Here is a 23508-nt window from a genome sequence, read left to right on the forward strand (position 1 = left end):
AGGAAAAAACCTAGGAGTTGGTGGCAGAATTGGCACTCCAGCCACCATAAAAAACCTCACATCGGTCCATTCCACCTGAACTTGTGTGGTGCTGAGGTGTTGCATGGCTACACTCGGGTTGGTTCATCATGTGGTGGGTGCAGCAATGCACCGTATCAGCACGTGCTCCTAACCTCTCTATCTGGGTAGCATCTTGATTACACAATCGCATAAAGATGGCGTAACACGGCTCAGGGATGACTACAATATACCTGACCAGTCAACCAGTTCCAGCTGAAAAACGCCTGTCGCCAAACACCCAGCCACTTTTAAAACCTCTAACAGAACAGGGGTCGTGTGATTTCTGTGCTGTAATTGAGGGTCCACAACTCCAACAGGACAGTTCCAGGAAGTCCACATCGGCTTATAGGCCAGCCATCTTCGTCATGAGCTAGAAAATCATTGTGGTCCCTCATGGCACACTGCTATCCCCTCAGCTGCTCCCACTCTTGTATTTCTTGTTCTTTTATTTGTGACTCCCACAGATAGAGCACATCATAAGGAATGTTTTTTGGTTCTCCATTTCCATTTTAGTCAGTAATACATCAAGTTCGCATTCACTGAAGGTTCATTTTCGGTGTAGTAAAGACGTCACTCAAGATCATGAATATTCTAAACAGGCCTTCTTCAGGGATGCTTTTTTTTTTCGTTTTCTCCCAGGGTTGAATATTTTTCCAAAAAACTCAGTTTTCTGAAAAGCATACAAAGCAATGCTTTCTCACAAAAATCAACATAAAACGTCTGTTGCTGCATGCTGTGCACTGTCGCCACGTGTTAGCCGTCTCTGGCTATGGAGGGGTGGGAGTGGTGAGTCTGAAAAGCACACATAGCAATGGTTTCCAACATAAATCAACATAAAATGTCTCTTGCTGGTTCTGTGGCCACTCTCGCTGTGTGTTCGGCAGCAAGTGAGCAGGGGCAGCAGCAGCAGTCGCAGTGCCACACAATCTGGTTTGTACCTCTTGTCATTGTAAGTGGCGGTCTCCCCATGCAAACGTTGCTGTAGGCGCATCAGCTTCATGAACGTGTTCAGTAGCACAATCAGCTGGTGGCCAATCAGCTGGGGTCTGATCAGATGTTGCCAGTACCTCACTTTTCTTTTAGGTCCATTTCAAAATAATAAAATACTAGCCAACCCGCGGCGTAGCATACGCTGCATAATTATGTATTGATGGGTGAACACTTCCTGAAAGACACAGTTGTCCAAATGGGGTGGGTTTGAGGATACGACTGTAAGAGAATGAAAAGATGGAACTTTGGAGAGAGCAACATACAATTGTCCGCGACTGAAAAGTGGAGGACTGTCACCGCGTCCCCACCTCCCAGAGCGAGGGACAGGACTGGACGGTGTCCCTCTAAGACATTGTACGCCGACCGCTCGGGGGTCGTGTAACTATTTAGCAGGAGGGAGTCTCGCTCGTTATCGGAATTAACCAGACAAATCGCTCCACCAACTTTGAACGGCCATTCACCAGCACTCACAGAATCGAGATAAAGCTATCAATCTGTCAATCCTCTCCATGTCCGGGCCGGGTGAGGTTTCCCATGTTGAGTCAAATTAAACCGCAGGCTCCTCTCCTGGTGGTGCCCTTCCATCAATTCCTTTAAGTTTCAGTTTTGCAACCATACTCCCCCTGGAACCCACAGACTTTAGTTTCCTGGTTGGCTGCCCAGCGGGTCATTGTAATAACGCCGCCGGATCGCCAGTCGGCAGCATCTATGGTCGGAACTACAACGGTATGTGATCGTCTTGGAACCTCCGACTGTCATTCTTGATTAATGAAAATATTCTTGGCAAATGCTTTCGCTCTAGCTCGAGTTGTTGGTGGGCGGGGCTCTGTCGTGCGCATCACATGGTCTGTCTTGCGTGCCATGGTCGGCCGCTTAGTGAATTGTTGGAGGGCATGGCTCTGTCTTGCGTGTGTCTTGCTTGCCTTGAACTTAGTGAATTATATATATAGATATGCAAAACGTCATCCACTGAGTACTTTGTTTTGCACATTCGCTTCGCTCCCTTGCCAGATGTCGATGCCATTTTTGCCGTTGTTTGCGTGTTGCTACTCAGGCACACGCAGGGATTCGACATCAAATCAACGAGTTTAACATTCCTCCTAGCAAAGGCAGCCTACCTTTACTGTAACGGTGAGTTTTGTCAGCGTTTACAGCTGATTATCAGCCTCTGCCCCTGAATGTCGACTTCAGTCAACATCTGCCCTCAGCCCCTTGTGTTGGCAAAAGTCGACATCTGCCCTAAAAGAGTTAAATCATTCATGGTTACTGCAAGGAATTGATAGGGAGCAGCTAATGACGATGCTTACACGAGCACATAGTTTCAAGTTGCCCTGAGATTTAAAAAGGAACGTGCCGTGTCACATGGCATGCATGCGGTTATATAAATCTGATTTTTTTTTGTGTGTTTATGCTGGCTTTGTCTTTCAAGTGTAAGCAAAAATTTAATAAGAAATCTAGGCAATGTTTTTATATGTGTGATCCCAGGAGATGAGAGAGGAACAAAAGCCAAAAAACAAGTTGATATAAAATACAGATAATGAAAATGAGGTACTGAACTGTTAATCAGAAATCGTAGTCCAAAATCTTAGTGCAAGACAAAAAGAGTTTGACTTGTCCATCCTACTCACTGAGATGGTCTAAAATAACATCAAGCCATCCGACTTTATTGTTGTATTCATCTTACAATACGATATCATATAAGGACTCTACGTCCCTGCTAATTAAACATCTATGTTACTGTACGTCAGCTCATATTGATTAACTTTTTGTTATGTATTCATTATTATTCGTATCTAATCTAATTTGTATTCTTTTCTTGTAACTGTTTCTTTGACCTCTTATAAAACACTTTGAGCTACAGTATATGAAAATGTGCTTTATAAATAAATGTTTTTGTTGTAGCCCACCATTAGTCAGCCCCACTAATAACCTCCAGGACTTCATTCCCTACACACCACTAACCTTTTCTCTTTTCACTGCTTAGAAGGATTACAACCCTAGCTGGTCAGCAAAAGACGCCCCCTAGTGTTCACAGTGCCCTTTTGTATTGCACAGGGTTGGCGTGACCAATCCCCAACAACCTTCGACCCGTCCCATCCAATTGGAAAGCACGCAACAATGCTGGCTACGCTACGCACTCCATCCTGTATGAACCCCATATAATAATAATAATAATTCATTACATTTATATAGCACTTTTCTCAGTACTCAAAGCGCTATCCACACTGGGAAGCAAACCCACAATCTTCCAGTCTCCTTACTGCAAAGCAGCAGCACTACCACTGCGCCACCTGTGAGGACTTGTACTTAAGTGCCTACACACCCATGTGTGGAGTGGACGTACCCTTAGCTAGACAAGCTTTAAAAGCTTTATAATTGCGTAATGTGATTGCATTACTTTAAACAACCACCGTAATCACGATAAAACTAATTTCTTTCGTTGACAAAATAATGCGTAATAATGAAAAACGAACTTACCAACCGTTAGTGTTCATATGTAGCCAATCATATGTGATAAGTATTGAACCCAAATACTTGATAGATAGATAGATAGATAGATAGATAGATAGATAGATAGATAGATAGATAGATAGATAGATAGATAGATAGATAGTGTGAAAGGCACTATATAACTGATAGATAGATAGATAGATAGATAGATAGATAGATAGATAGATAGATAGATAGATAGATAGATAGATAGGCACTATATAACTGATAGATAGATAGATAGATAGATAGATACTTTATTAATCCCAAAGAGAAATTCACAAAATCCAGCAGAAGTATACTTACTAACACTAAGTTGTGTAATTTCACCAATGAATTCATAACATTACATGGAAATTCATTTCACAAACACTATTAAATCACTTAAAGTACAGTATTTTAAGCACAAAACCAAAAAAAGTAAAAAGTAAATTTAAAAAAACCAAAACTCAAAACAATTGTGGAACACAACACTTAAGAAAGACAGTAACAAGTGCCCAAATGTCGAAATGCTGTGTGATAATTTGTTAACAGATAAACCTGCTTCACCAATATCACCAAATCGACTGTCAAGAAAGCTTATTGAAATGTTGTCAGTCATTCAAAGTGGGCGGGTAAATTCTTGAAAATCCCCAGTTCTGGGGAAAAAAGGAGACACAAATTTGATGTCTATAAAAACTCCAGTCCTACGAGAAAATAAACGTTTATTATATCAGATGTGTCACAATGATCCACACCAAAGGTCGGAAATATACTTTGGTATACTAACTCTGGTTAGTTATTTTGTTAAGGCCATTGATGAGTGCCAATTTAACAGTCTTTGGTAAAGCTCCACACATAAAGCATAAAAAATCTGGATTGTTCTCCACTCAACTTTCCTTATACAGTAGAACCTCGGTTGATGACCGTAATTTGTTCCAAAACTCTGGTCGCAACCCGATTTGGTCGTGACCTGAAGTAGTTTCCCCAATAGGATTGTATGTAAATACAATTAATCTGTTCCAAACCGTATGAACTGTATGTAAATATATTTTCTTTAAAGACTTTTAAGCACAAAAATAGTTAATTACACCATAGAATGCACAGTGTAATAGTAAACTAATGTAAAAACATTGGATAACACTGAGACAAACACCCAGGCTCCCTGCTCAGCTGCACGAGAGCCTGTACTCGCTCACTCGCTCACTCTCTCACTCTCACTCTCTCTCTCTCTCTCTCTCGCTCTCTCTTGCTTTCTCTCTCTCTTGCTCGCTCTCTCTCTCGCTCTCCTGCACCGGCTTTCTCCTCCTGCTGCTTCCTGCCTTCTCCTGCAACCTCCCATTCTTTCCTGTTCTCTTCTTTTTCCCTTTAGCCAATTTGTGCTTCTATTTATGAAGAGGACGTGGTAGTCATGGCAATCAGCAGCTCCTGGGAACAATTATGGATGCGGACCACTTCTCACCTGTGCACTTAGGTGAGAAACGCGCACATCACAAACTCCTCAGGAACCGCTTTGGCTACACACCACCGCAGCCACAAGTGCGGTGATTATTTATTAAAACTGGCTTTTTTGACAGGAGCTGTGAACCCGCTATACCACAGGAGGAAGCTGGGTTGAGAGGAGGTTACAGTTTTGAGGGTGAGTCCCTCTGCATGATGCACCGAGAACAATGTACAGTACAGGGAGAGATTGAACACATGCAGAAATCATAGGCGTGTACGAACCAAAAGGGAAACTGGCTTGTTTGTATACCGAGTGTGTGGTCGTGAACAGATGCAAAAGTTTGGCAAACTTTTTGGTCGTAACCCAATTTGTACATGTTCAGAGACGTTCGTGACCCGAGGTTTCAGTGTTCAGGTAACGTAGTTACCATTTCTGGTTGTCTGATTATAATAAAACTTCATATCTGTGTGTTTCTAACAAAATTTAAATCACTTAACTTTTTTTTAATGTAAGTACAGTCGACCCTTGACATACGACTGACCTGACATGTGAACAACTTGATTTACGACCAACATCTTGCGTTACGACCCGAATGCGGTCACGTGTATCCGCTTGTGCGATTGTAAACAAACAGCCGAGAGCGTTCGTAAGCGTCAGTCGGAGCCCAGATACATGTGTTTGTGAACGTAATTTCGGTCAGTGCAGTGATTTATCTATATATATAATTCATTAAATCCATGGCAAGCAAAACACATAATTGCTAAGGAAAGAAGAGAAGGTAACGAAGGTAAAGAAAGCGATTGTTAAGGGATGTTAGCTAGCGGGCTGGCGTGGCACATGATGATGTCATCAGGCTACATCAGCACCGTCTTTCTTGGGTGTATTATTACAGCAGTTCACAACACGGCCAGCTTTGAACTGAGTGCTCGACTACTGTCATTATTAACTTGAGAAACAGCGATCACAATCGAAAAGAAGAAGGAAATTGTGCGGAAATATGAGAGTGGCGTTCGTGACCGATCTCGCTAATATGTACAGCATGTCGAAATCCACCATCTCGACAATTTTACAAAGAAAAGATTTGCATAAGGAGGCTCCTTCTAAACAATAACCACCTTCTATTTCATTCTCCTCCTCCTCCCTTCCTGCAGCCCAAAGATGTCAAATTAAATGGTGAGTACAGTATGAAATTGTTGTTTCTGGTAGGCTAGGCACTTTTTATAACTTTTTGGTTAGTACATTAGAAAAGTTATTGGTGTTTTGGTAAATTATGTGTATTATACCACCCTTTTTTATTATGAAAAGGTTAAGTGAGTGTTGCTGTGGGAGGTTCGGAGCGCATTATGGGTATTTCCAATATTTCTTATGGGAAAAATAGTCTTGACTTACAACCAACTTGAGTTACAACCAGCCCTCGCGAACGAATTGAGTTCGTAAGTCAAGGGTCCACTATATATGGCAAAGAAGTACTTCTGGTAATCCAATCAAACTAAAATTTCAAATCTGATTGTTTTTTGTGGACAGTAATATGTCACTCCAGTCACCTGATCAAGTTCAAATTTTATATCTAACGATAAGTAACAATCTATACAATATTAAAATTACATATTATATAATATAATATATTTATATAATAGTATGAATGCCTATGTAATAGTGCTGATACCTGTTAAGATATCATTTTTGGTTATGTCATTAAGGTGACATTCTATATCTATGCGTTTCTTACCCTAACCCTAACTAACAACAATATGAAATTTCAATTAGTTTTCTCTTCTTATAATGCAATTTCACATGAAAAACTACTATACAAAATTTCAATTAATTGTTTATTTAAACTCTGTTCAGGTAAATTTTGAAATGTGTTCAGGTAAAGTACCACCTCTGGTTGACGAATGTTGCCCAAAGAGTGATAGAAAACTAACATTGTGATATAACACGCATATGGCAAATTCCATTTATCTAGTTCAAAGCGTTCACAAGTTATCGTGTTTCCGTACACACACAGAGACACACACACCCACACACACACACAGACACACACACCCACACACACACACAGACACACAGACACACAGACACACACACAGACACACACACACCCACACACCCACATACACACACACAGACATAATTGCAAAAATAGTCAAAATGTGTTCAGGACAACACAGATGTGGAGATTCATCAAAATCTCGAGGTTGAATTCTTTCACGATTACTATACTTTCGCTATACTATGTACACAAGAAAGTAAAAAAGAAATGTAGTGGACACGTTTTTTTATTCCTCAATATTTGTAAAGCTTTAGTGAGTGGAGTATTCCAAGGCAGTGCGTCCTTCTCTAATGGCTGAGCGCTGAGACTGTAATCACATGGAGAAAGGGGGCGGGCACTTCATGCAAATGAACGCCGTGAGCAGAACGATGCCACAGTTAATCACACAGAGAAACAGGGCTAGCAGCAAATGAAAAAGGGTGGCTGACCTGCACAGGAAAATGAAATGAGGAGGTGACCTTCATGGATTGTGAGACACGACGTGGACGAAGAAACGGTAGACGAAGCACAAAGAAGATGTGGTTACCAAGTGGCCTCCCAGGGTGCATGCAGTACTCCGTGTTATGTCAACTTATTCTGTACTTCTCACAATGCGGTATGAACTGCGTAGAAATTCAAGCTGGATTGGTTTGTCGAGTGCTCTTATATACAGAAACTTCAAATTGGGGGTCTGCAGCTTGGCATTAAAATACATGAAATACTGTCGACAACCAGGGGGTCCCCTTCAAGGTCAGACCATCAGGTCCCACTACACTTTAGTTCACAAACCACTAACAGAGAAGCACAGGTATGGCACAGCAGCCCACTTCAAGCCCTGCATACAACACCAGCTGGGGTCGATGGCATGCCTTGGACAGTTTAAACGCTTGTACGGCTCACTAAAGGGGTCCTCCACAGGCACAACATACAGGAGGTGGACATTGTCCATAGTTCATCATATTATTTGTTTTCATCTGTTCTTATCTTAAAATGTTGAGATTGATCCATAGGACATGTAAATGTGCAGCCTGTGAACGTCAATGCTGTGTGTAATAAGACTAAGGAGGCCATGATTCAGTGTGCTTTGCTTGTGATCTAAACTCTCCAAAACTTTGTAACATTACAGGATTAGAGATCAAAGCTTTACACTCAAATCTGACTGAAGCGCCCACTTTTACAGGATCTGCTACAGGGTGAAATTATATTTTTACCCAAAATTCCTATTCTTCCTAGGAATTACATTTTTGAATTCACAACAACAACATTTATTTGTGTAGCACATTTTCATATAACAATGTAGCTCAAAGTGCTTTATAAGACGATAAAGAGAAAGTTACATGAAAAGAAAAACAATCCAAGGCAATAACGTTAAAGAATAAGTAACAACCAAACAAGGTAAGGTCACATGACCAGGAGGACACGAAACAAACAAACAAAAAAAAACTCCTAGAAAAAAAAAACTAAATCTGCAGGGGTACCACAGCCATAAAGACCACCCAGCCCCCACTGGGCATTCTACTCTACATAAATGTTCCTAAATCACTCCTCTTTGTTTTCAGGCTTCACACAATAGGAGCTGATGAAGTTGGTCTCGTGGACAGCTGGGTGCCCGCCTTCATTCCATCACCTCAGGGGGCTGCACGGTGCTTTGATCAGGTGATGATGGCACAAATCGCCACCACAGAAAAAAAAAAACACAAAGACAGCAGAGAGTAGTGGGGATCAGTCAAGACTGCAGATCCCTGGATATGAATATATGATAATTCTAGGCCCGTACAGTCTATTAGGAATACAACTAAAATGTAGGAAAAAAGGCAAATTAAAATAAAGGGTTTTCAGCAGTGAGCGGCACGGTGGCGCAGTGGTAGTGCTGCTGCCTCGCAGTTAGAAGGCCCGGGTTCGCTTCCCGGGTCCTCCCTGCGTGGAGTTTGCATGTTCTCCCCGTGTCTGCGTGGGTTTCCTCCCACAATCCAAAGACATGCGGGTTAGGTGGATTGGCGATTCTAAATTGGCCCTAGTGTGTGCTTGGTGTGTGGGTGTGTTTGTGTGTGTCCTGCGGTGGGTTGGCACCCTGCCCAGGATTGGTTCCTGCCCTGTGTTGGCTGGGATTGGCTCCAGCAGACCCCGTGACCCTGTCTTCAGATTCAGCGGGTTAGAAAATGGTTGGTTGGTTTTTAGCAGTTTATTAAAATGCTCCACCGTGTTAGCCTGGCAAATTTCTGTTGGTAAAGTATTTCAGATTTTAGGTGCATAACAGCAAAAGGCCGCCTCACCACTTCTTTTAAGCCTACCACCGTTTGAAGAGCTAAGGTAACGACTTGGAGTGTAGGGGGACAGGCACTCTAAAATAGAGGAAGGAGCAGATTATTTAAGGCTTTATAAACCATTAATAATATTTTAAAGTCGATCCTGAACAACACAACGCTAAAACTGGTAAGGTGTGCTCAGATTTTCTTTTTCTAGTTAAGATTCTGCCTGCACAAATTGTAGCCGATTGATGTCTATCCTAGGTAGGCCTGTGAGGACTGCATTACAGTAATCTAGTTGACTAAAAACAAAAATGGCAACTAATTTTCCAGCATCTTGTAAAGTTCTAAAAGGTCAAAATATTGCTGTATTCCTTAAGTGAAAAAATGCAGTCCTAGAAACCTGGTTAATATGCGATTAAAGTTGAGGTCAGCGTCAATGATAATCCTCAGATTCTTTACCTCCTCCTTGACTGTTAAACCTAAGGGATTCAGTTTACTTCTAATACCCTCACTATTTCCATGTTTGCTAATCACTAAGACTTCTGTTTTCTCGTCATTTAGTTTGTGAAAGTTTCTGCTCATCCAATTGGAAATACTGCTCAGACATTGGATCAGAGAGCGAAGAGCATCAGGGTCATCAGGTGCTGCTGATAAATAAAGCATAGCTGTGGTAGCTCACCTTACGCTTTGAGATAATCCGACCTAATGGAAGCATGTAGACTGAAAAAAGCAGTGGACCCAGAAAAGATCCTGGTGGACCACCATATACAATATCAAGGGTCTCTGATGTACAATCACCACAACTAGCAAAGAATTTTCTACCTGTTAAGTACGACTGAAGCCAATTTAAGACGCTGCCGGAGAGGCCCACCCATTGTTTATGGTGATTTCTAACAATGCAGCTTCCTCTAAAATTGCAATCAGCAACTACAGAGTTTGGAATCAGGTGCTGATAGAGCGTTGCTGCACCCACCACACGACGAACCACCTGGATTGGGACCCCGAGTGCAGCGGTTGACACCTCAGCACCACACTGGAACAGTGTGAGATTTTGAACAGCAGCTGGAGTGCCCATCCCGCCACCGACCCCCAAGTCTTAACTTTACATTGGAGGACCTTCTTGCAGGGCTGGATGAAGAGGAAAAGCAAGAACTGATCTACAGCAGGCATGTTCTCCTCCTGGCCAGTTGTATGTAGCATGTTCAGGTGTGGGCGGCAGGGTGGCACAGCGAGGGGTAAGGAGATCAAGGATTCCTTAAATTCTCTCTGTGTGGAGTCTGCATGTTCTCAACGTGTCGATGTGGATTTCATCCAGGTGCTCCAAATTTCCTCCAACAGTCCAAAGACATGCGGGTTTTGTGGATTGGATGTGATGTCTGTCTGTCTGTCTGTCTGTCTGTCTGTCTGCTCTCACTGTAATGGCCTGGCGCCCTGTCCTGCCTGGTGTCCTATGCTTGTCAGGTTGGTCTTCAACGACTCTGCTCACAATTAAGCCCCCCACACTCCCCCCATCTAGGGCAACTTTTGTATGCAGGAAAGTACTCAATTACTTACATAGCACACCTGGTGCATCCCATTAAACACATGGTACCATAACCGATGCCCACTGTCTGAGGGCACTTCTGAGCAAAGCCAGGTAACACATCTAGTACATATATATATATATATATATATATATATATATATATATATATATATATATATATATATATATATATATATATATATCACACAATCCCGACACACAAAGTGTCCAGTTTGCCATCCACCATTTTTTTCTCCTGCTGGACATCGTGCAAGGCTGTAAGTGTCGTATTTTGGATGAGCTGGTCCTCCTCTGAGAAGACCGTTGTCCGCTTTCTAAATGCTTGCTTGTTTCTATCCAATGACCAGAAACTCTACAAATGCGCTCAGGACTCCCACAATCTGAACACTGCATGAGCTACGAACAGGACCACCCAGATGGCAAGTTCTGTCCATCACTGGTTTAACTGGTGCCATAATCAGAATTAAGGCAGTGCATAAACTAGACAGATGGATAGACAGACGACTGAATGGCCCCCAGTCATTTCACCAGCACAAGTCTTCATTCTTTTCTCCTCTTCTGGCAGTGCAGGGGGGCTCCATGCATTAGGACCACCGCAGCTCTTTTTTTCTTAAAAGGTACTCGGTTTCTGCTGCTTGCCCACCTCTCCACACACTAAGGTCAAACATCAGTCGGGAAGCCATTGATTCAAAATGTGAAAATAATTTGCGGCCGCTCGGTGCCAGCTGGCGAGATTATTTCCCAAGTTCTTCAATAAAACAGTGAGCAGAACAATTCACCCTCAAATACGCCTCCTCACTGGTGGCGGAAACACAAAGGATTTTTAAGAAGCTCAAGAAACAAACAATCAAAACAAACAAAAAAAGTCAAGTCAAAGAAACCTACAATGCTAAGACACTTGTAGCGGACGTCCAACCACCTCCAGTTCTTAAACGCGGCCGACCCCTGTGGCCCCAGGCTGTGCTCAAAATGGCAGGCCAGTGCAGTCCAATCTGGAACAAACTACCGAGACATATTGAAGAAGCAGAAACCTTAAGAACCTTTAAGAAGAATCTGAATGAGATGATGAGACAGCTTAGCGATTAGCTGAGCAAGCAAGCTTGTCACGTCACCAAGCTCAAACCACACTGACTCCCAGTTTGCCACAAGAAAACATTGAACCGAATGGTCTCCTCCCGTCCGCAAAACTTCTTATGTTCTTACGACAAAACCTGGGAACAAGGAGCTTACAAACTCCTGGCATGGCCACTGTGAGGCATCTTCTGACACACACATGGCACAGACGTCCAGGTCACCTCCTATATGGCGGCCCAGGTTTGAGGAGGCTCAGGGTCTCGTTTCCAGTGTCCTCTAAAGATGGGTGTCTGTTATTACTTTCTGCACTCTGGGCACAAAGCCATGTCATGTTTAAAGGGGTCTTGAAACGTAACAAGGGTACTCACCCCTGTGTGCTCCTAGGCTCACCTCGGTCAGGTCAGGTCAGGTCAGGTTGGGGGGCATGCACTGGTACAGTGCTTTGCTGCACCCACCACACGACGAAGCTCGGGATCCTAGTTGGCAACACCCCAGGACGGATACAAAGTCTAGTCCCACCCACCGGAAATGACCACCTATCTGCCACAGCCAGGTGTTATGTGTGCATCCCCTTGGCCTGGTCCAGCCACTCAGGTCCTCAATAATGAGGACCCTGCGAGTTGGATCACCCTCTGGGAATCGTGCCACATGGTCACCCCTATGGACCTCATTAAACACAAGACAGGAGGCAAACTGGGACAGAACACCTCCTGACTGCACCCTCATGCTCATACTAGGCCGAGTTTCTGATTTACATCCAAATGCAACTTCATCTATCCATCCATTCTTCTTCCCGGCCCATTTATTCAGGGCAGGTTCAAGGAACAGCCATCATAAGGTGGAAATGCAGGAACGACACCTGGAAAAGGGAACTAATCCATCACAGGGTCAAGACTGACACACACACACACTCACTCACGGACCAATCTAGCAACATCAGTTCACCTAACCTGCAGTTCTTTGAACTGTGGAACGAAACTGGAGCACCAGGAGGAAACCCACAGATGGCCATTATTACCAGGAAAGATGAGGACCTCTGCTCCTCAGCTTAAGAAGGTTCATATACTGTAGAGTAAGATCAGCATTTCCATTTTGGCCACCCATTATTTTGTCCCCCAACGAGCACATCCATGATCTAACTTTCAGAAGTAGTGTTCCTCAACCAAACATTGAAGTAAGGATGTTAAAGCAACTGTGACGGACAGCCGGGTCCCATACCCGGCCGGGACGCCTCTGCTGCATACGTCCCGGGGGAGCCACCATGGACACTGCAATGCCTCCCCCGGGGCGCCTGGGGGCAGCCTCCCTGGCAGTGGGTCCTTCCTCAGTCTCCCCCGTGGCTCCATGGGACATGGAGTCCACCACAGCCCAGTTGGGAGATGGGGTGGCCGCTAGGGGGTGCTGCGGAGAGCCAGCCGCCACAATGGACAACTTATCAGCCCCACCCTGAGGTGCAATTAAGACCAGCTGGTCAGGCACCTGGAGCACTTCCGGGTGGGCTATAAAGCAGGAAACCTCCCTCCATTCATGGCCAGAATCGGGAGGAAGAGGACAAGGTTGCCTGGGATGAGTGGTGGTGGCAGGAAAGGTTGTTTAAGTTTGTGCTTTGTGTTTTGGGGACTGTGTTGTGCCTGTGGGACACGGGGAAGACGTGCCCCACGGCTTAAGAAAAAAGAATAAAGCCTGTGTTTTGTACACGTGCCTCTGCGTGGTCTGTGCCGGGTCGGGCGCTATATAACGCCTTATTACAACTGGCATAGCCGGCAGGATCCCGGCCTGTCCATTTGGGCTGGAACCTGCATCAAATTTTGTTGCAAGACCCGGCATAGCGAAGCACAACAGCGCGAGGCACGTGCTCGACTCGGCTGCACGGAGAGCGCGCACTCGTCGCGACTACAGGCAAGCTCAGCAGGCAGCACAGCGTACTGAAGCGCGCTCACGCGGCAGGGGCCGCTAGCCTGCACGTGCGACACCGCGCAAGGAAGGCAAAGCACGCACACTTGACAGGAGGCGCAAGCCGGCACGCGGCGCAAAGTGCAAGAGAGCACCCAAGACTGCCAAAGGAGCGAGGAGCTACTGCAGGCACCAGGAATGGGGAAGAAAAAAGCCAGGCGGACACCGAGGCCAATTGGTGGGCACCGCCACGCTAGTCCGCCGCACGGGTTGCAGCCGGAGGTAGGTAATGGACTGCGGGTGTGTATTTCCGCATGTGGGTCATCCTACCTCCTGGACGCCGAGGGGCAAAGCACCCGATGCAGGCAGGGGGACGTGTGTCCTTGGCGTGACGGCGGCGCCAACTCGGGAGAGAGCGAGGCAGATCAGTGTCTCCCTTTCGGCCTGATCCAGCAGCTGGGGGAGGAGAGCCCGGACGAGCTTCCCAGCGTGGTGTCCCGGCAAGAAGAGCCGGAGCAGCTTCCAGAGCCAGGTAAAAGGGGGAGGGGCATGTGTCAATCACCCGCCGAGGAGGATCGGCAGGCGGGGATGACGGACTCCCTTCCCTCTCCTCCGGACTACCCGAAGGGGCCCGTGGGGGATCCACAGGGTCTTGTCGGCACGCGGTCGGCGGGAGGCGACAAGGAGAGCCTGAATCCACCGCCGGCCGCCACTATTAACATTTCCTGGGCTGTAGTGGAGGTGCAATCTGTTGTCCTCCCCCTACAGTCCCTTTTGCAAGTCTTTCAGGTCCTGCAGGAAATGAAGGAGGGGCTGGAGAAGAAGCTCGGCAGCCCGTGCGGAGCCCTGGCAGAATGGCTTCGTGACGGCGGGTGGCCAGCCTCCCACTGGCAGGACAGAGCGGTACAGGTAAGCGAAGCCGGTACCGCAGAGAAAAGGGGGCGGGACGCATCAGGTGGACCTGCCCACCACACGAGAGGCTGCTGCGATGACTGACAGCAGGGCGGACAAGCGTGCGGGGGGAAACCGGCTGCCAAACAACCCCGCCCTGACCGCCAGCACCGGTCTTGCAGCAGTCCAAAGGGACGCAGGCGGTGCGGGGTCCCTCCTTTTTCCATAGGGGGACTCAGACCGCCAGTACGTCCCAAAGAAAGAGGAGGAACCAGAAGAGGAAACCCGAACCTCCTTACAAGACGCAGCAGTGTATGCCTGACGCTTGGGGCCGCAGGAGGGCTGCACTGCAGAGGAGCGGAACCGTCACGGGCCCTCCTCGGAGGGGGCGAAGGGGCAGGGGTTCCCTGCCTGCTTCCGCTCATCCCGGGGCCGGAGGGGGTCGGCAATGTTTTAACTGTGGCCGCGGTGGCCATGTCTGGCGGTGTTGTCCCGAAGGACGTTGTGGCAACACCCCCAGACCTGTTCATTATGTTTTCTTAGGGCGCAGCCGGGGAACCAGAGATACCGACTCCCCATCCTGGAGAAGACCAGCCCTCACAGGGCAGGCCGATGAGCCCCACAAGCCTCATCTGAGGGAGGGGCAGTGTGATGGACAGCCGGTCCCATGCCCGGCCGGGAAGCCTTTGCTGCATACGTCCCAGGGGAGCCACCATGGACACTGCAATGCCTCCCCCGGGGCATCTGGGGGCAGCCTCCCTGGCAGTGGGTCCTTCCTCAGTCTCCCCCATGGCTCCATGGGACATGGAGTCCACCACAGCCCGGTTGGGAGATGGGGTGGCCGCTAGGGGGTGATGCGGAGAGCCAGCCGCGACAACTTACCAGCCCCACCCGGAGGTGCAATTAAGACCAGCTGGTTAGGCACCTGGAGCACTTCCGGGTGGGCTATAAAGCAGGCAACCTCCCTCCATTCGTGGCCAGAATCAGGAGGAAGAGGACGAGGTTGCCTGGGAGGAGTGGTGGTGGCAGGAAAGGTTGTTTAAGTTTGTGCTTTTTGTTTTGGGGACTGTGTTGGGCCTGTGGGACATGGGGAAGACGTGCCCCACGGCTGAAGAAAAAAGAATAAAGCCTGTGTTTTGTACACGTGCCTCTGCGTGGTCTGTGCCGGGTCGGGCGCTATATAGCGCCTTATTACACAACATTTGCATATGAGCAGAAGTTGTTTCTCCTTGTCTGGTGGCATGCACTTCTCTATCGTTGTCGTTCTTGTTCTCAGTATCTTGGAGGATGTGTGGATGTCGAAGAGCTATAGGACCTGCCAGCTTCTTAATGGCCATAATTTGCCATATTTCATCAGTGAAGCGCAGAGATGTCTCCAGTGGAGTTCTTGATTGTACCGTCATGGTGTGTAGAACTGTATTTTGTGATTATAATGATCACTTGGGTGATTGGACAGCAGGACAGGTCCGTCTGTGTAGGCGTTTGTCTGACTTTGTCTAATGGGCTATCTGCATCTCATACTTGATGCTCAGAAGATGGTGCTGATGTTCTTCTTCTGCCTATGAGCGACCGCAACAATTTGCTTCATGCTCAGCAGATGTCGCCATTGCTCTTTTCCTTTGTGACATGCTACCCTCTCAAACATTGTGCCATAAAATTGATTGAATCTTGAGAGCTTTGCCGAAGTTTTCACTACCATAATTTTTTGCTAAACCTGTGTGGATAACATCATAAGCTTTTCATTCAGACAAGGATCAAGGTTCTAGCCCCAATGGTTCATGATTTAGCCACAAGAAAGTTAATTCTGCTAAGGTTTCTCCACTCCAACGTCTTGCTTCACCAGTGCATATCATGTGATAAGCCCTCGATTAAGACCAAGATCAAGGTTCTAGCTCCAGTGATTCGTGGTTTTGCCAAAAGAAACATCAACCCCCAATAACTCTGCGAGGTTCCCACTACCAACAACACCAAGATCAAAGTTCTTGCCCCAGTGGTTTGTGAGTAATCAAGTGACAAATGCACACAAACCCTTACCATTTTAAATATATAGAATAACTGATCTGCCTGTTTAACAAGGGTTGCAATTTAAGTAAGTAACATAGACCTCAGTGTTAACTTTTGCAGTGCACCATCAATTGGAATATATTTTGTAATTCATGCAGTAATAAAATGCAGTGTATTTGTCATTCCAACAGATGGTGCATGACAATCATTTATAGTAATAAAATGCATTACTACAAAGTTTGTAATGCACCATTTGTTGGAATGATAAATGTAATGTCCCTGTAATATGTTATTTGGTACAGGAATTTGTAAAAACAGTGTTAATGTTTGCGATGTACCATCTGTTGAAATGACAAATGCAATGCATATGCCTCTGTTATATGCCATTTGGTATGTAAATTCGTAAAAGCAGTGTTAATGTTTGTAATGCGCCAACTGTTGGAATGAAAAACGCAATGCATTTTATTAATACAAATGTTTGTGATGTGCCATCTGTTGCAATGATAAATGCAATGCATATGCCTCGGTTATATTCCATACGATAAGGGAATTCACAAAAGCAGTGTTAATATTTAGAGTGCGCCTTCTGCTGGAATGACAAACACAATGCATTTTATTACTACAAATGTTTGTGATGCGCCATCTCTTGGAATGACAGGCACATAGCAACCGGACCTACACACGGGCGTTTATCCTTTACCAAAGGTGGATTCACAAAGTTTCTTTCAGACAACATATGACACAACTCCATGAGTCTGAAAAATAGATCTTTAGATTTTGTGACAAAGCCAACGTGAGCACGCGAAGCAAACTCCACGCGCAAAGCCAGCACCGCTAAATGCTTTTCAACTGCGCAAGTGAGCTCCGCACCCCGTTCTCGGGTCACTGCTGCCCTCTTGTGGCTAAGCGCAGCACTACAGTCGTCCAGCAATTGTTAGCGCCTATGAACCGCGTATTGTTTTCCTCCTTCTGACGCTTTTTCTGTTTGTGTTGCCATCGGCTTCACTGAGACTGCCAAGAGGGTGAATACTGACACACAGTGTCCTTCTGATGTGCCACAAAGTTCAAGAGTCGAGGAAGCCCAGCTGGCAGTGGGTGTGTGCACGCGTGTCTGTGTGCCTGCCCCAGTGAGCACGCAGGTGAGTGTGAATGTTTATGGGTCTGTTGGTGTTTTGGTATGTGTGTCAGTGTGCACGCGTGTTTAAATTCGTATTCCGTGCTCTTGTCTAACATCATCAGCGTATGCGTGTTTCAGCTAATCGATTCAAGTGTACCATGCCTCACAGATTTACACTCACTCTGCTTCTCTCTGGGAGGCAGCACGTCTCGTCCCAGAGACCCGCCACGAACGACCACTCACCTGCAAGACACCGTGATTTCCACTTTAGTGGCCGGGATGTTGCCCGTGATGGGGTCAAAGTCGCTGACAGAGGCCATGTCATCCAGTTTGTCCATAACGTCTTCCTCCATGGGCTCCGAGCAGTTCTCCTTTTCTTTCCCCGTTCTTTGTAAGTCACCACGCGAGATCGCCGACCCTCATCGAAGGAGACGAAATACCCTGAAATCCCGGGGAAGGACGAGCAACGGCGGAGCGGAGAGGCATCGACACACGGCTGCAGCGCAGCGCAAAGCAAACGCGCCTTTCCCGTCTGCACAAGTCGAGCTACTTTACTTATTCAGGGGCTGAGATCCCGCCCCCCGGAATATTATTACACCGTCAAGTGCTCTTAGCCGCACACTCAGCCGCTCCTCAGACTGCGCGATCCCCCGGGACCCCACGCGCGCAATGTAGAGACTTGGGGTGGCTCCGCTACTCCGCTGCACTTTAAATCCACACTTGTGCCCCTCCGACTCCCGCCCGGTGTTGTGTGTCCCTAGGAGGGGCTGCTAGCCGGTGCCGACGCGACGTTCGGGAGCGCACGCGTGACCGTGGATCCGCGCGCGTCTGTGTCAGGTGACAGTCCGTGGGAGTGCGTGTGGGTGTGTGCGCCTGAGCGCGCGTGTGCGTTTGCCCTTTTTTAATGGATACTTCACGCAGCGCGTGTGCTTTCCTCTCCCTGTCTAGGAGTCGACTCGTTTTTTTGAGTTTGTGCCTTTACTTAAAGACTGGCTCGGGTGGGTAAGTTGTCTACCGCTGATGCAAACTGGTCCTTAAGGACCCCCGAGTATAAATCCACTTAATTCAGGACAGTTCTAGGTCGGTGCGTCGGGAACGAGGCAGGGACGCTGCGCCATTCCAATGCCGGACACCATCGTGGGCACGTCTACACGTATACATAGCCGGTTTGGAATCTCCTGCGTGGATGTGGAAGGGAAAACCGTGCAGTCAGATATGACGAGAAACGCATAAAAGGCCCGTTAAGCACAGCGTCAAAGGGTACAGAAATAATTATACACTCTCATTAAAAGAAGATTCCGCAAGTTCAAGATCATCCAACCCCAACCCCAATTCGAAGAGTCCATACGGGATAAACAATCGCGCAGCTACAAGTCCGCCTTTTGATTGTATGTATTTTTAATTGACAAGTCCCGCCCGCCCCCGGATACCCCCTCGCTCTTGGAGTTTATAAATCGGATAGCCCCCTTTTCGGATTTGATAGGCAATCGTGAAACTACAACCCGCTCACCACGGGACACCCCCTCGAGCTGTTTGAATTTATGTATTGGATAGCCTCGATCTATATACCGGATAGACCAGGGTCAGATCTGGGACTTTTGCTGCTCTAGGCGAAGTTGTAGATGGCGCCCCGCCACCCCCTTTGCTTTGAGAGGAATCGACAGTGTCAGACCTGTACATTGTGACTTGAAGACAACGAAATATTGAGGGCAATTTGGGAATGTCGAGTTATAGTAACGTCGGTTTACACGACTGAAAAACACGCCATCATGAGGTGTTCTTTCAGAACGTAAGTTGTAATTGGGCTCCAGTGGTAGTACTTTACTTATTCAAGGTATTGCTAAAATTAAATGCTAAGCTCTGTAGTTATCTATTTAAACCACCAGCTGACGGTGTGCTTTATGACGACGGTGATATATTATATATAATATTACCGAACATATACATGTTGTTTAAATTAATAAAATAAATTGAAAACTTCGTACTGCAGTGGGCTGGCGCCCTGTCCGGGGTTTGTTTTCTTCCTTACGCCCTGTGTTGGCTGGGATTGGCTCCAGCAGACCCCCGTGACCCCGTAGTTAGGATAGGGCGGGTTGGATGATGGATGGATGGAAAACTTCGTAGTATCTTTAAAATAGGGAATTTTCACCCACAATTCCTATTTACAGCATGCTCGTGTATGCACCCATCCAGAAAACGCGTAACTGTTTTAACGTGCACAGGGCGAATCTCACAAATAGTGGTGAGCAACAGAAGAGAACATTTGCTAAGTTTTAACACAAGTTTTAATGCATGGCCATTTGGGAGACGATCGTACTTTGGGTTACATCAGCTTTTAGCAATTTTACTTCAGATCTACAGCCCCTTTGCCGTTTTGATCGTTTAATTTTATTTCGCTATGTCTGTCTCGTATATGCCACAGTTGGAGGATTATGTTATTATAGGCATCATCATCATAGTTGTTGTTGGTCGTGTTATTGTTGGACTGTGTAAGTTGTCAGACGTTAAGACCGAACATCGCAAGTATGTGAAAATAATATAAAACCACATAATTGGACGTTCACTTCGAGTCCGAGTGTTCATAGGGTCTGCATTGTTTAAAAAATGTCGCGTCGCCCAGGTTGCCGTTTCTAGACATCAGACTGCGCTGTGTATAGTGCAGACAGTGCAGGGAACACAACATAATCATTACATTGTGTTCCGGTCCGGTCCAGACAGATTTTTCCAAGCAAAATAAATACAGTATAGTAATCGCTATATGGGGTTGCAGTAATATATCCTGACCACTAGATGGCGCACTTGCATATGCCCATAATTGATAGACAATCGCACAACCTCAAGCCCGTCTGTTCGAATTTGATAGATGATGTGCGACTTCAAGAGCCCCTCATTCGTTATTCATGGGACACTCCCTCTCGCTTTTCGAATTTATATATTGGGGTAGACAATTGCGCAACTTAAAGTGGGGGGTCACCAAACACCTCAACCTCCAGCCCCCCATCCGCGTTCGAATTTATGATTAAGTTTGGCTAGTGTTTCTCAATTTATTTGGCATCGCGACCCTCCTTTTCCTATCACTCTTAAAAATAAAGGTGCCAGCGTGTTTCTACAGAGCGATGCGATAGGGGAACCATTTTGGTTCCCAAAAAGACCCATCCACACGAATGTTCCAGAAACACCCATGTATTTATTTAGATCTGTAACAGGCGACATACAGTAAATAACCATGAAGAGATGGTAAATGATTTGTGAAATGCCAGTTGGTTCATGTTTTAGATTAGAAGAAGCATTGCTGCTTACAGTCACAGGCTGAGTTCAGGTCTTCGTGCTCTGCCTGCCAGTATTCTGCACTCGACATTAAAGATTTCTATTTTGTCCACATATTAGGAACCTCTTCAATTCCCAAAGAACCACCGTCATGTGCAAAGAGTCATTCACATAATGTAATGGTTCTTTGTTAAGTAATGGTTCAACCAGGAACCCCACAGCCAATAATGAGCCAATAAAGAACCCGGCATTTTTTTTTAAGAGTGCATGCAAGCGCCTCACTTGTCCCCTTGGTGGATCGAGCCCAGTTGTCCCCCGGGGTGTGAGGGGCGTCGGTGTTCCCCGGTGCTGATTCGGAAGTGTTCTTTAAAGCGAGGGGGAGGGAGAAGCGAGCAAGATCGTCGGACCCACCGTGACCCTCCACCATTATTAATAACGGCAAGTCGCCACCTAGTGGTTGACAAACATTGGGATAAACGATCAACGTAACTTCAAAATCATTCGAATTTACAGAATGGAAAAAATGATCACATAATTCAAATGGGGGAGCCGCAACCCCACCACCCCTCCGATTTTTTTTTTTTATCCGACTGCGCAAAAATCACAGAGGGGGCTAAGACCCCAATCTCTGCAAATCCAGACGACCCGCCTGGACTGTGAGGAATCGTGGCTAGTCATCATCATCATCATCATCACGCGCTTTACTTAACTCACCCTGGGCGGGACGCCGAGTCACACTGACATTTGCTCGGATCTGCTATGGGAGTTGCGTACTGAGTATGGCGAAATGCTTACACCCTCTGGCTCCATGACAAACACATCAATTAACATATGTACGTTCATTTCTTTCATTCATTTTCCCAAGCCGCATATCCTAACCCGGGCTGCGACGCAGCTGGAGCCTATCCCAGAAGGCATCGGGCGCAAGGCAGGGACCCTTATAAATAAATAACGGCCCTGAATGGTTCTTTACTAGGTTTTCCACGTGGTTTCTCATTGAACTGTTGCTTGAGAACGTTTCGTCTCATGGACACTGTAGGGTTCTTTGCATATCAAATCAGAAATTGTCTAGCAGGATACGAACAAATGAAGCCCACCCATGTGTGGCGAAAGTGTTTTAAAATAAGGAAGCGCTTGATATTTCATCATGGATCATAGATCGTCTCTTCTTGGTTTTTTATGGTACGCGTTACAGATCTAAAAACATTTTTGGAACCTTCATGTGGATGGCTCTTTTGAAAACCCAAGGGCATCGCTGTAAAGTACCACATTGGCACCTTGAAAGTGTAGCCGGGGTTACAGCGACATCGCCAATATAAGAACATGCCAGCCAGTGTGCACCGAAGCTAGGAGGACACCAGGCGTTTGGGCACAAAAAGATACTAAAGCTGCCTGCTGCGGCACTGTGCTTCCCCAATGACGAACATACTGACGTACATCACGCTTGTGCAGTTACGGGCTCCTCGATCTGTGTCCTTGTCGATGTGAAGCGTAGTGACGATCATATCCGTTTGTTTATCCATCCCTTCACTCATTTGTGCGCTTCATCCATTGTCAGGTGCGGAGGGAGTCGCACCCTTTCATAAAGGCAACGGGTGCATCGCAGAAACCAACCGGTTAGTGAGCTGGCACACCGATTACTTGGAATCGCCAGTGAATTGCATGTGGACATTTCGACGCTGCCGCACTCCACAAAAACCGAGCAGCAGACACTGTGGGAACATGAGAACTCCATCGTGTGGGTCTTCTCCGGGCAATCCCGCATCCCAGGTATATACGCGTGCACCAGGGCTGGATTAGCCATTAAGCAAAATAGGCACGCGCTTAGGATCTTTTTTTTTTTGGGTTCACCACAGAAATTTAATATTACCGGATTTAACATGGACAATATGGTGCAAAACTGCAAATGGTGCAGCTAAGCCGTATTCTATAAAAGGGGCTCCCGCATTAAATGAAAAAAATATATATATACATTGTGGGATACTCACTCCACACAGGTCCCCCCGACTTAACCTCCGATTAAACACACAGATGTATCAGGAAGGCTTGCTTTGCCCCGTCACAAAGGGAACGAAGACCAGTAGGCACGTAATCTTCCTTATTCTTTATGAATTGATTATGCTGCGTTCAGAAAGCAAGTTCAATAGTGTAGTAATCGGCGGCTGGTAAATGTATTACTTCAGATATATAAACCCGCAACAGTTGTAGGTTAGTCACGAACAAACATAACGTTTATTAAATATAAGATTGAACTGCAAAAACCGAATATAACTCTGCTTTAATGTGCTGTACCACGCCGCTCGCGGCACAACCGCTAATTTGATAGACACCCAGACGCCCGCTGTATGCAAACCTGAATGGCTCTGCCTTTCTTGCACACATACAGTATTTACGTACATAAAAATAGTCATAATAAAAGCCGCCTGGATGTTTTATCTCTGCTAAGTATAGAAGCAGATATGTTGAGTAGTA

The 23508-nt window shown here is 46.2% G+C and overlaps 1 protein-coding gene across 1 annotated transcript in view; it reads right to left on the reverse strand.

The window, feature by feature from the left end:
* The window catches only part of LOC120526698 (copine-5-like), a 299334-nt gene extending 280744 nt beyond the window's left edge, over positions 1-18590 (reverse strand). The window contains exon 1 of the mRNA XM_039749857.1: positions 18013-18590. Within this exon, the coding sequence (XP_039605791.1) occupies positions 18013-18122 (110 nt within the window). The 5' untranslated portion in view covers positions 18123-18590. The remainder of the gene's footprint in view (positions 1-18012) is intronic.
* Between the last annotated feature and the right edge of the window lie 4918 nt (positions 18591-23508).

This window comes from Polypterus senegalus, chromosome 3 (genome assembly GCF_016835505.1).
Source record: "Polypterus senegalus isolate Bchr_013 chromosome 3, ASM1683550v1, whole genome shotgun sequence".
Taxonomy (NCBI): Eukaryota; Metazoa; Chordata; class Cladistia; order Polypteriformes; family Polypteridae; genus Polypterus; species Polypterus senegalus.